Below are 12,306 nucleotides of genomic sequence, written 5' to 3'. Positions count from 1 at the left end.
GAATGTCTTGGCCAGGTACACTCATATCTATCTTGACTTCCTGCCTCTGGTATCCTCAGAATGACATTAGCTTTACTGCCTCAGTTGCCCTGCCCCCTCCTAAGTGGATACTGTCCTTCCCCCACATTCAGCTAATACGCTTGTCAGTGCCATGCACTTTAGCAGCAGGTTCTGGAGAGTTTTTGTAGCTCAGATGGTAAAGAATCTGCCTGCAATGCAGGAGACCTGGATTCAATCCCTGGGTCTGGAAGATTCCCCCAGAGAAGGAAATGGCAACCCACCCCAGTATTCTTGCCTGGAGGAGCCTAGCTGGCTACAGTCCACGGGATCGCAAAGAGTTGGACGCGACTGAACAACTCACACACACATACACATTGGGAAGTTTTGCGACTTATGTATGATTTTCCTCTCCCCAACTAGATTGTTAAGCTCAGAACTATGTATCTTACACTCATGGATCCTTCACTTCTAGCACATGGTAAAACACTGTGTTGATTAATAAAGCTACTGCTGTACTGTGGGTGATAACGTGCCTCCTTCCTGTTCTCTCAACCGCCAGACTCTGGCTTCATCTGCGCGAAGCATCCCTTTCATAATGCTACTGTCCCTCCTGTCCGTTGCTCCTAGAACTTCCCAAGCTTCTTCCTTGCCTGTTGTCACCAGGTTTATACCACCGCTGTGGTTATGGTGTTGGGCGGGTTTCCTCTAGTGGCAGGGAGTAGGGGCTACACTTCATAGTGGGTGTGTGGACTTACTTCGGTGGCTTCTCTTGTTGCCGAGCACAGGCTCTAGGCGCCCAGGCTTCAGTAGCTGCCCCTTGCAGGAGCTGTGCTCAGCAGTTGCTGCACAAGGGGCTTTGTTGATCCTTGGCATGTAGGATCTTCCCGCACCAGGGATGGAACCCCTTTCCCTTGCATTGGCAGGCGGATTCGTAACCACTGGACCACCAGGGAAGTCCCAAGGCCTGAGTAAGATTAAGTTTCTTGAGCATAAGAATCCTGTTCGTTAGAACTTGATTATGCGAGGCTTGGGATATTTTGCGAAAAGAAAACGCCGCAGCCCTTTCTATTCCATCGGAAGTCACGCCGAAGATTCCGTACCCTCCGCCCCGCCGCGAGCTTCCTTCTCTTCTGGGTTGAAGGACCATAGAGACGTCTAGCACTGCGAGGCCTCCAGGCGTAGCCATCGAGATACGCAGAGGACGGCTAGAGCGTTGCTCTCCCGGAGGGTTTCCGCTTCATAAGCCCTCCTTCCCAACATGGCGCAGTCGGTTAACATCACCGAGCTGAATCTGCCGCAGCTAGAAATGCTGAAGAACCAACTGGACCAGGTGGGGATAGGCTCCAAAAGCACCCCTTTCCCGCCTCACTTCCCTTCCCCCCCAGCGCGTACTTCCTTGCCCCCCACTCTTCCCCTCTTGGGGAGAATTCCCTTCCCAGGCGAAACCCCCACCCCGTCCCAGGACCCGCCCCTTCTCTGGCAGTGCCCGCTTCTCCCGCGAGCCCCCACCCTGACCCTCATTCCTGTTCTCTGTAGGAGGTGGAGTTCTTGTCCACGTCCATTGCCCAGCTCAAGGTGGTTCAGACCAAGTATGTGGAAGCCAAGGACTGTCTGAACGTGCTGAAGAAAAACAACGAGGGTACGGGGTAGGCGTGCGAAGGGAACCTGGGAGATGTGGCGAGCCGGCTTCTCTCTTCCCGCCTCCTAATCCAGTTTTCTTACCTGAGACGAGAGAGCAGTCCATCACGTATTGTATACCGCTGCAGGAGCCCTTTGCATGTTGCTTATCTAGAGTTGAAATGTCCAGGACATTTTTCTGCTCCTGTTGCCTCTATTTTCGTCCTTTTCGTATAGTTTTCGGGCGCCGTGCCGCTTCGAAACTCCCTTTAAAAGTTGGAGCTGCCAACCTTCCCCACATGTTTGTCTTCATTGCTTTCACAGGTAAAGAATTACTTGTCCCACTGACGAGTTCTGTATCCTTTCCGCAGGAGCCTTTTCCCTGCCCTCTCGTTTTCTCCCTCACACCTAACAACCTTCAAAAAAGAGCGGGAGATTTTGATTATTCCAGAGTGCCTAGATGGTTCTGAGACTGCTGTTAACACAAGCTTAGCTCTGCTGTCTAACCTAAGGCCAGCAACTAATTAATGCTTGGTGAGCACCCAGGTGTATGCGTTTAGAATTGAGGTGTGATTATTTCCCTTTGCTCTCTGAGGATATAACCTAGTAGGGAGGTAGAACTGGTGGTTTACATTTTTACTGTAACTTAGAAAACATAAGCAATAGAAGAATAGAGGATTTGGAAACAAAGGGGTTGGTTCTGTTTATTAATCCTCAATTTCAGTTTAATTATGGCTCTTATTCCTAACTTGTTACTAAGAAACCTGGATTATGTCTTACCTGTTGCATGTTGCATTTGAGTAAGTTATGGCAGTAGGGCACCCATAAACTACCTGAGAATGGACAGGCTGAAAAGGAAACACAGGAATATCGGCATAGTAGGGATTACTTAAATAATCAACGTTAAATCCATCAGGAATTAGCTAATTCATGTCTTGGAGTGTTAAAGAGAAAGTGAGGCTGGCTTTTCCCTCTATTACTCAACAGCAGCAGGAAAGAATTATCCTCTTTTGTCATTCTAATGATCTATCTATCATTCTAATTGCTCTAATATCTAGTCTTTCTGGAAGGAATAATGGTAAGAATAGTAAGAACTGCTTGCAGGATGGCAGATGGGATCAGAACAAGATCAGCACATGTGATTTTTCTCCATAAGGAACCAGCTTCCCTGTCTCTCCTCATGTGGAGTTTGTAGGCCTTCACATGTGCCTTATAGCTTATTCCTTTTATTTTATTTTATTTTATTTTTTTGACTCCATGACTCGTGGGATCTTAGTTCCCCTGCCAGGGATTGAACCCAAGCCCCAGCAGTAAAAGTAGTGACTCCTAGCGACTGGACCTCCAGGGAATTCCTGCCTCCTTTTTTAGAAAAGGAGGGTGTTGGTAGGTCAAGCTGAACTAGCTGACAGGGAATCATGACTCATACTGGGCTAGTTTTCCCTTAATCCTTGCTTCTCAGATGTATGTCCCGGGGAAGCTACATGATGTGGAACATGTGCTTATTGATGTGGGAACTGGCTACTATGTAGAGAAGGTGAGTAGAAGGGAACGTAAGAATGCATCTCTGAGGGGGAGGGCTAGCGTGCAGAATGGGTCACCTCTCATTCACTCTGACCTTGCAGACAGCTGAGGATGCCAAGGACTTCTTCAAGAGGAAGATAGACTTCCTCACCAAGCAAATGGAAAAAATCCAGCCAGCTCTGCAGGAGAAGCACGCCATGAAACAGGGTAAGCTTGGCCTTGGACACCTCTTCAGACCCTTTCTGCCTCCATAATAACAAACATGGATTGCAGTGTGAACCATGGGAGGGAGTATCCCCTTTGCTGGATTAAAACTGTGGTTTTCTGTTTGGTATCTTGATGCATTACCCCTTAGATTCTGTGTCTAACATACCCACTACCTTTGGTGCTTGAGAAATTTAGAGAAAGGAAATCATGTGTTTTTGTGTTTGAGTTCCTATTTAATGGGGATGGAATGAGGGAGCAGGTGCATGTAAATGAATACATAGCAAAGAAATACAGCCTTAACTAGCCAACTACTAGCAGTTGTAGCCCTGGCTGCATATTAGAATCACCCAGATAGTTTAAAAAGAAAACCTGGGCGACTCCAAACCAACTACAGTTGACCCTTGAACAACGTGGGAGTTAGGGGTGCCAAACCTTGGTGAAGTGGAAGAAAATCTGCATATAATTTATAGTCTGCCCCTCTGGAGCCTCGGTTTCAAGTTTGCAGATTCAACCAATTGTAGATCATGTCGTACTATAGTATTTAGTACTGGGGTGAGAAAACATGTAAGTGGACCCACACCGTTCAAACAGGTATTGTTCAAGGATCAACTGTGAATCAGTAGGGTGAGATTCCAGAGAAGAGTGTTTGTTTGTTTTTTTTTAAAGCTCCCTGTGTGATATACAGTTAGGATTAAGAACCACTGTTCCAAAAGCAAACATCTTTTCCACATTATTAATTTCTGGGTATATGTGACTCATTTGAAACTGTATTTTGTTCGTTTTTATATCCCAGTGGTTCTCATATTATTCTCATATGAGCTTCCCTGGTGGTTCAGACAGTAAAGAATCCACCTGCAATACGGGAGACCTGGGTTGGGAAGAGCCTTTGAGGAAGGAAATGGCAACCCACTCCAATATTCTTGCCTAGAGAATCCCCATGGACAGAGGAGCCGCTCTGTCCATGGGGTCTCCAAGAGTCAGACATGACTGAGTGACTTTCACATCTCATATTATTGACAATTTAGATTCTAAATTGGTGTTGTGTTTGCCCTCTACAGTGAATCTCTGTGTTGAAAGTTAAATAACTGTAGTAGTCTACCTGTCAATTTTCCTTAACTCTGAGCTCTCCCCTTTAGCTCCTGCCCAGGGTCTGACTCTTCTTTTATTCCACAGCTGTCATGGAGATGATGAGCCAGAAGATTCAGCAGCTCACAACCCTGGGAGCAGCTCAGGCTACCGCTAAGGCCTGAGAGCTTGTTTCAGAAATGGGGCAGAGGGTGCCTGCTTCCGGGGCCTGGGACTTTGTGGATGTGGTTTCCCGGATTGGGGAAAGAAGAGGGTCTGTGTTTAATGCTAATAAATGAGCCAACTGGGCAGAGTGGTGGTCTTTTCTTGCATTAGGCAAGGGACTAGTGAGGAGGTGGGAGGGCGGTGTTAAGAGGGTGTGCCCCTGCCCAGAACCTGATAAGCAGGAGTGATGCAGTGCTCATCTTGGGGGTTTCACTTGGGAATCTGTGAGGAACTAGAGTCAAAATTCAATGCTGGTGATACAGGATGCCCAGGGCTGGTGCACTTCGATGACCCAGAGGGATGGTATGGGGAGGGGGATTCAGGATGGGGAACACGTGTACACCCGTGGCAGATTCATGTTGATGTATGGCAAAACCAATACAATATTGTAGAGTAATTAGCCTCCAATTAAATTAAAAATAAGTGAACTGTGGTATAGAAATTTGAGAAGATGGGAAATGCCATCAAAATGCCATACTTCAAGGTATGATCTCTCAGCATTGTTTTTAATGCAACTTTGGGCACCAGGTAGCAAAGCAGTGGTCCAGCCCTGGGTAAAATAAAAGCAATAATAATTTTTAAAAATTCAATGCTGGGTGGCAGGCCCTCTGCGCGGCCCGTTGCCATAGGAACAGCTGGCAACCGGAAGTGGGCTTGCGCAGGCGCTTCCCCTTCCGGGTCGGCGCTCTTACTAACTCCTCGTGGAGGAAGCTGCATGGGCCGCCGCTTCCTGCGCGGTTTCCTCCCTCTGCTGTTGCCGCCGCCACCGCTCCGGAGCCCGCATCTCAAGCTCAGCCTGGAGCCTGTCCCACCTTCCAAACGACCCCGCAGCCACCTCATGGCCCCGCCCCGAATCGGGACGCACAACGGCACCTTCCACTGCGATGAGGCGCTGGCGTGCGCGTTGCTGCGCCTCCTGCCGGAGTACCGGGTAGGTACAGGCCGCGCGAACTGACCCGGGGGATGCCGCCAAATCTCCGGGGTGGACCGCGTCCTCCTAGAGGTGTCCCGCCCGAGCACCCTTCTCCCCTCCTCTGCTCCTTGGAAGCCCGACATTAATCCCCTACCCGTGCGACCCTGGCAACCCCCTCACCTCCTGTGTCTCCTGCAGGATGCAGAGATCGTGCGGACCCGAGACCCCGAGAAACTGGCTGCTTGTGACATCGTGGTAGACGTGGGTGGCGAGTACGACCCTCAGAGACACCGATATGACCATCACCAGAGGTGAGGACTCACTACCATTCCTTTAATTTTCTCAGTGCCCCAGGCCACTGCCGTGGTTCTTGTCAGCGAAGGGAACCGCCTCATGTTGAATCCCATGGGACTGCTGTCTCCCATGCTTCCAGTGCTCCACCTACTCTGCACCCATCTAGGTGGCTTTGTGCTTCGCTGAGCCCTCGCGTCTGCCGTGGCGTCCCTTGGTCACCCCGGGGGCCCTTCCCGATTCACTTCCTTCTTTGGCTCCGCCAGGCTTTTCTCCCAGCAGCCTTATCTTTACCTCACTGAATACCCCAGCAGAGATTAATCCATTCCTGTGCCCTTGCTGCCCTACCTCAGGCTGCTGGGCCCACGTGATTGTGGCAGGTGGTGAGTGTGTGCTGTCTTCTACGTCATTGACACTCTACCCCTGGGAGATCGTTCTGGCCGAGAGGCCAGAATCCCCAGTACCTCTCCAATCCTTTTCCCTCGCCTCAAGCCCCTACCTCATCAAACTTTCTCAGTGAGTGATCCTGTCTCTCTTCTTTCAAAAGAAATTGAGCTTTTCCTGCGGGTACTTCCTCAGTTTCTCCCTCCTGAATCAACTCCCTCTTTCCAATTCAGGAAACCGTTCTGTTTGCCCCTTTTCCAGTGTATCACTTCCTGCTCTGGGACTCTATATCAGCGTTTCTACTTCTTATCTGAAGAAAGAAACTCTGTTTACGCATCTCCTGTCTTGAAAACAAAGGACTGAAAAAAACCCATAACCCCCTCCCGCACATACACCTCGCTGTTTAAAATGGTTATCTCTGGGGTATCATGAGGGTATTTGAAGTCTGTTTCTCTCTTTCTCTCTCTCCTTCCCTCCCTGTCTTTCTCTTCTTTAAGTATACATATTACTTTTCATAGTGATGTGGAGAGGGAATGCTCCCAGTGTATACAACCTAATCTCACCCTCACTTCTCAGGCATTCTTCAAAAGAAGAGCTGACCCTGGCTCCACATTTCTTTCAGTTCATTGCTTCTATCCATCCTATCATTCATTCAGCCGGGTCTTTTCCAATCTCTCTACCGGAAATGCTGGTGGAAAGGGCACCAGTGACCTCAATGCCAGACTCAGGTTGCTGGTTGAGGGTTAACTGACTGACCTGTCACCTTAACCCTCTCACCTTAACTGCCTTCTTTGTGGCACTTGATGTAATTGACTGCGTCCTTTTTCTGGTAATTTTATATACTTAAAAAAAATTTGTGCCATTTTTGACATGTAAAACAATATATTTAATATTTCTGGAATATAAAATGAACACCCAAGAACTGATCTCCCAGCTGAAGAAATAGACCATTATCTTAGCACCTGTACCTGTGTGCCTCTTCCCCATCCCAACCCCACCTCCCCAAGAGTAAGCAACATCCTGAGTTTTGTGTTCATCATGTCCTTGCTTGCTCTTGTGTACAGTTTAGCACTTATGTCTTATCTGTTTGCATCAACTATTTATTTAGTTTTGCTTCTTCCTGAATCTTTTCTGGGACATTATTTTTATTAGTCTTTATACCTTATGAGTATTTTATAGGTACTTTTGTGTTTACTTAATAAATATTTAATAATAAAAGTCATTAGAACGAAAAAATGAGCTTCCTTGGTGATACCACTGGACTGGTATTTAGAAATTAGAGCTGTGGTTTCTACTGTTCTAACAACTATCATACCATTTCCGTGCCCTCTGTCCCAAGGCTGTTCAAGTCCCTGCCTTCCTCACTCACCCGGCACATTGCAGGTGATCTTGGATTTCTTCTCCATGCTGGCTGGCACAACGCACTTTCTGACACGCTCCGGCCTGCTTAAAGTCTCTCAGTGGCTCCTCCTTACCTACAGATAAACTTCAAACTCTGAAGTGTAGCATTCAAGGCCTGCCCTGGTCCAACTCCTGCTTTATCTTTTGCCTCTCATTCCTCATCCCAAGCTGCTTTCTTGCAGATCCATGGATACCTCTCTCTTAGGCATTATACATGTTGTTCCCGCTACTTGGAATGCCTTTTCTCCTTCCCCCTTTATGTGTCTGGCACACACCCACTAATTCATCTTCCAAGAATGACCTGAAGGTTCTTCTCCTAAGTGCTTTCCTCTCCTGAGCCCTTGTTTATAACCAGCTGGAGCATTCCTTTGGTTGCTCATGTGAGTGTGCGTGGGGGCTGTGTGTGGCCATGTGTCCCTGTCCGTGTGCCTTAGGAAGATAAACTTGAAGGCAGGGACAGAGTCTTAGTTTTTTTCATCTCTGATGTTTACAACAAAGTCTGGGCATCTTGTAAGCACTGAGTTAATCCTTGTCAAATGACATCTGAGCCACAGGGAAGCCCAGTGGATGCATGGGGGCTCCAAACTCAAGTCCATGTTAACCCCCGAGGACAAGCCAAAGCCTCCCCAGCCAGGCTTTGTCCCGGTCCCTCTGGTGTTCCCCAGCCTCCCCACCGCGCTGTGCCTACACCTGCACACCCTGGGTGAGCCGGGGCGGTTGGCGCTAGCCCCCCTCCCTGTGCTCCTCAGGTCTTTCACAGAGACCATGAGCTCCCTGTCCCCTGGGAAGCCGTGGCAGACCAAGCTGAGCAGTGCGGGACTCATCTATCTGCACTTCGGGCACAAGCTGCTGGCCCAGTTGCTGGGCGCTAGCGAAGAGGACGGCATGGTGGGCACCCTCTATGACAAGGTGGGGACCCGAGGACAGAGATGCCCCCCACGTGCGTCTCCCCCCCGTGGGCCAGAGCGACACTCACGACCACGCTCAGGTCAGAGTTCCTGACCCGTGCTGGCCCACCGCCCTCTCGATCAGTCAAGCCCATCTTCTCGCAGGGGGATGGGTAATCTCTCCTGCCTCCATTCTCGGGTGGTTGTGAGACATGGATGAGGTAATGAAAACTGTAAAGCATGCCCTGACACACATAAAAACAGTTGTTCAGCAGCTTGGTAGTGGACCAGGCTGCATGTGTTTGGCAGCATGTGACTAAGGTGCTGGCTGGCCTGAAGGTGGAGGGCGGCAAAGGCATAGTGAGTTGGGAAACTGGCGAGGGTTTGATTATGAAAACCTCTTCAGGTTCCACCAGCGCCCCCTGCAGGCAGTTCAGATGCCTGTGGTTGGGGAAGCAACAAGGGCTAGTGGCCCTGGCATGCACATTGGATCCATGATTCTGAGGTCAGCTACTTGACCCTGCACCTGTGAAGTTCACAAGTCAAAGTTCAGATGCAGTCAACTCTGTTTTTTGCAGATGGGCTGTTGAGTTCAGTTCTCTGTCTCGGCTTGTCTGTCTCTGTGACACAGCATTAGTATGATCCAAAAAAGTTGAATAAATGTGAATGTTTAAATTGGAGCTTCTGGAATAGGTTTTAGACTGCGTGGGTCAATCTTCCCTTCTACTGCTGAGGGGTTTCTAAGCAACTGAACTAAATTATACCCAAGGTTTTGTTTCTGGTGTACTACATGGTGATTCACAATTTCTGAAGATTATACTCCACTTACAGTTATTATAGAATATTGGCTATATTCCATGTGCTATAAAATATTTTCTTGTAGCTTAAGCATGTTCTTTTTTTTAATGTTTATTAATTTTTTTGGCTGTGCTGGGTCTTAGTTGTGGCATGTGGGATCTAGTTCCCCAACCAGGGATCAAACCCAGACAGACCCCCTGCATTGGGAGCTTGGAGTCTCAGCCACTGGATCACCGGGGAAGTGCTTTTTTATTTTACACATAGTAGTTTGTACCTCTTAACCCAACCCCATTTTGCTCCTGTCTTCCCTCCTCCGATTGGTAGCCACTAATTTGTTCTGTCTGTGAGTTTGTTATTGTTATATTCACTAGTTTTTTAGATTCCACATATAACTGATATACAGTATTTGTCTTTCTGTGACTTATTTTACTAAACAATACCCTACAAGTCCATCCATGTTGTTGCAAATGGCAAATTTTCATTTTCATTTATGGCTAAGTCATATTGTGTACATCTTCTTTATGCACTCATCTGCTGATGGACACTTAGGTTGCTTTCACACCTTGCCTATTGCAAATAATGCTGCTGTGAACACTGAGATGCATGTATCTTTTTGAATTAGTGTTTTTGTTTGTTTGTTTCAGATAAATACCCAGGAGTAGAATTGCTGGGTCATATGATAGTTCTATTTTTAACTTCTTGAGGAACTTCCATACTGTTTTCCACAGTGACTGCACTAATTTACATTCCCATCAACAGTGTACAAGGGTTCCCTTTTCTCCACATCCTCACCAACATGTGTTCCTTGTGGTATTTTTGATGATAGCCATTCGACAAGTGTGATATATCTCAATTGTGGTTTAATTTGCATTTCTCTGATAATCAGTAATGTTGATGGCCTTTTGGCCATCTGTAGATCTTTGGGAAAATATCCAGTTCTGCCTATTTTTCAGTTGGGTTGTTAGGTTTTGGTGTTAAGTTATATGAGCTGTTTTGTGTTTTTGTTTTTTTAATATTCATTATTTATTTATATTCTAAGTACAGAATCTTAGTGATTGGACCACCAGGGAAGTCCGAGCTGTTTGTATGTTTTGGATATTAAAATTACACCCAAGTTTTAACTGAGCCTCGGGTTGGGGGTTCAGACCAATTGGTGCTGGGCCGAGAGGAGTTTCTTTTCCAGCTCTCCCTGAGTAGCACTTTTTCTACATACCACAGATGTGTCTAAATGTAGGCCTATTTTGTAAGGCAGTTTTGCATTAAATACTGATATCCCATGTCCTTTTCTACCCCCAGACTCTTGAGGAATCCTACCATTTCTTTAGGCTCAGGAGATGCCATTGGTACATCATGGGCTTCCCCGGGACCACAGTCCAGCCCTTGATGTCTAGTACTCATCTTCTCCCACTTGATGGGTATGCTTGATCAGACCCTCCTGTAGCTCAATTAAGTGGATCAGTGAATAGCCTGCTCAGCCCACCTGGACATTTACCTGCCCTCAGCCATGAGGATCCACCCCACAGAGCCCATCATGGAACTCAAGACCTTCCTTGTTCAGAACACAGCAGCTCCCTCCCCACACATGCTGGCCTTGGCTTTGGCTTTGAGCTGTAGTAGAGTGAGCATTGGATCAGAAATCAGGTAATCTGAATTCAGCCCTAGCGCTGTATGATCTCTGCCATTTAGGAAGTTGCTGAACTCTGCAGTTCCCCCTCTCGTCGTCCAAGTAATGTTGGGAGATCCTTGCAGGATCCTTGTGAAGATTAAAGACTGTATCTGCATACATGTTGAGATCTATAAAGCTTTATGCAAATAGTCAGTGCCCTCCAGAGCCCTTCTTCTACTGCTGCCTTAGATGTATGAAAACTTCGTGGAGGAAGTGGATGCGGTGGACAATGGGATTTCCCAGTGGGAGGAGGGAGAGCCTCGGTACCTGCTGACCACCACGCTGAGCGCCAGGGTTGCTCGGCTTAATCCCACTTGGAACCAGCCCAACCAAGACACTGAGGTAAGGAGGGCCTGGGGAAAAGAGGCTGAGGTGTGTGAAAACCAGGGCAGGAAGTGAGTGGGCTTGGCCTCTTCAGCCCTAGCAGAGTTAGAAGTTTGGGCCAGCACCATGGTTCTCATTTCCAGGCCGGGTTCAAGCGTGCAATGGACCTGGTTCGAGAGGAGTTCCTGCAGAGACTAGATTTCTACCAGAACAGCTGGCTGCCAGCGCGGGCCCTGGTGGAAGAGGCCCTGGCCAAGAGGTTCCAGGTATGGGCCCGGGAGGAGGCACTGTGGCCCTGGAGAGTACGTGCTGGCAGGCTGCTGACCTGTTGGGGCTCGTGCTCCTATCCTGAGCCTTCTATCCCGGCTCCACTTCCTCTGCAGGTGGACCCAAGCGGGGAGATAATAGAACTGGAAAAGGGTGGCTGCCCCTGGAAGGAGCACCTCTATCAGCTGGAATCAGGGCTATCCCCCGCAGGGACCATCGCCTTCGTTATCTACACAGACCAGGCTGGACAGTGGCGGGTGCAGTGTGTGCCTAAGGAGCCCCATTCGTTCCAGAGCAGGTGAGGGCCTAGGGGTCCACCCTGCAGCCCTTCAGGCATGTTTCACCCCCATCAGAGGACGCAGCCACTAACCTAGGCCTCTGCTCCCCCTCTCCCAGTTCCTCACAGCCTCCATTTGCCCCCACCAACCCCCTCTTTCTGCTCACTCGTAGGCTGCCCCTGCTAGAGCCATGGCGGGGTCTTCGGGATGAGGCCCTGGACCAGATCAGTGGAATTCCTGGCTGCATCTTTGTCCATGCCAGCGGCTTCATTGGTGGGCACCGTACCCGAGAGGGTGCCCTGAGCATGGCCCGTGCCACCTTGGCCCAGCGCCCAGCACCTACGCCTGCCCCAAATCCCCTAGTCCAATAAAACTCCCATCTCATGCTGACCAAATAATGTTCTATTACTGCTCTGCACTATTCTGGGAGCTTAAATTTGGGGAAAGTGCAACATGTATTAC

At 48.6% G+C, this 12,306-nt stretch overlaps 2 protein-coding genes across 2 annotated transcripts; both read left to right on the top strand.

Moving 5' to 3' along the window:
- Window positions 1–1,246: 1,246 nt before the first annotated feature.
- PFDN5 (prefoldin subunit 5) lies at window positions 1,247–4,719 on the top strand. Its single transcript, XM_004006305.5, has 6 exons — window positions 1,247–1,330; window positions 1,537–1,639; window positions 1,942–1,973; window positions 3,077–3,151; window positions 3,240–3,345; window positions 4,519–4,719. Exons 1-6 carry the CDS (start codon window positions 1,259–1,261, stop codon window positions 4,593–4,595), a joined length of 465 nt encoding a protein of 154 aa, XP_004006354.1. The 5' UTR covers window positions 1,247–1,258; the 3' UTR covers window positions 4,596–4,719.
- A 597-nt stretch (window positions 4,720–5,316) lies between these two features.
- MYG1 (MYG1 exonuclease) lies at window positions 5,317–12,239 on the top strand. The gene is made up of 7 exons (XM_004006304.6): window positions 5,317–5,566; window positions 5,747–5,859; window positions 8,374–8,533; window positions 11,165–11,317; window positions 11,443–11,565; window positions 11,683–11,864; window positions 12,017–12,239. The coding sequence occupies exons 1-7, from the start codon at window positions 5,351–5,353 to the stop codon at window positions 12,213–12,215; spliced, it is 1,146 nt and encodes a 381-aa protein (XP_004006353.3). The 5' UTR covers window positions 5,317–5,350; the 3' UTR covers window positions 12,216–12,239.
- The last annotated feature ends 67 nt before the right edge of the window (window positions 12,240–12,306 follow it).

Source organism: Ovis aries, chromosome 3 (genome assembly GCF_016772045.2).
Source record: "Ovis aries strain OAR_USU_Benz2616 breed Rambouillet chromosome 3, ARS-UI_Ramb_v3.0, whole genome shotgun sequence".
NCBI classification, from domain to species: domain Eukaryota; kingdom Metazoa; phylum Chordata; class Mammalia; order Artiodactyla; family Bovidae; genus Ovis; species Ovis aries.
The sequence above is the reverse complement of the archived record's forward strand: the minus strand, read 5'-3'. Positions and strand labels throughout refer to the sequence as shown.

Coding starts and splice junctions, on each gene's coding strand:
- PFDN5 (XM_004006305.5), top strand. CDS start 1,259: ATGGCGCAGTCGGTTAACATCACCGAGCTGAATCTGCCGCAGCTAGAA. Junction 1,331..1,536: donor TGAAGAACCAACTGGACCAG/GTGGGGATAGGC, acceptor TGTTCTCTGTAG/GAGGTGGAGTTCTTGTCCAC. Junction 1,974..3,076: donor TTGTCCCACTGACGAGTTCT/GTATCCTTTCCG, acceptor CTTGCTTCTCAG/ATGTATGTCCCGGGGAAGCT.
- MYG1 (XM_004006304.6), top strand. CDS start 5,351: ATGGGCCGCCGCTTCCTGCGCGGTTTCCTCCCTCTGCTGTTGCCGCCG. Junction 5,860..8,373: donor CGATATGACCATCACCAGAG/GTGAGGACTCAC, acceptor TGTGCTCCTCAG/GTCTTTCACAGAGACCATGA. Junction 11,865..12,016: donor CCCCATTCGTTCCAGAGCAG/GTGAGGGCCTAG, acceptor GCTCACTCGTAG/GCTGCCCCTGCTAGAGCCAT.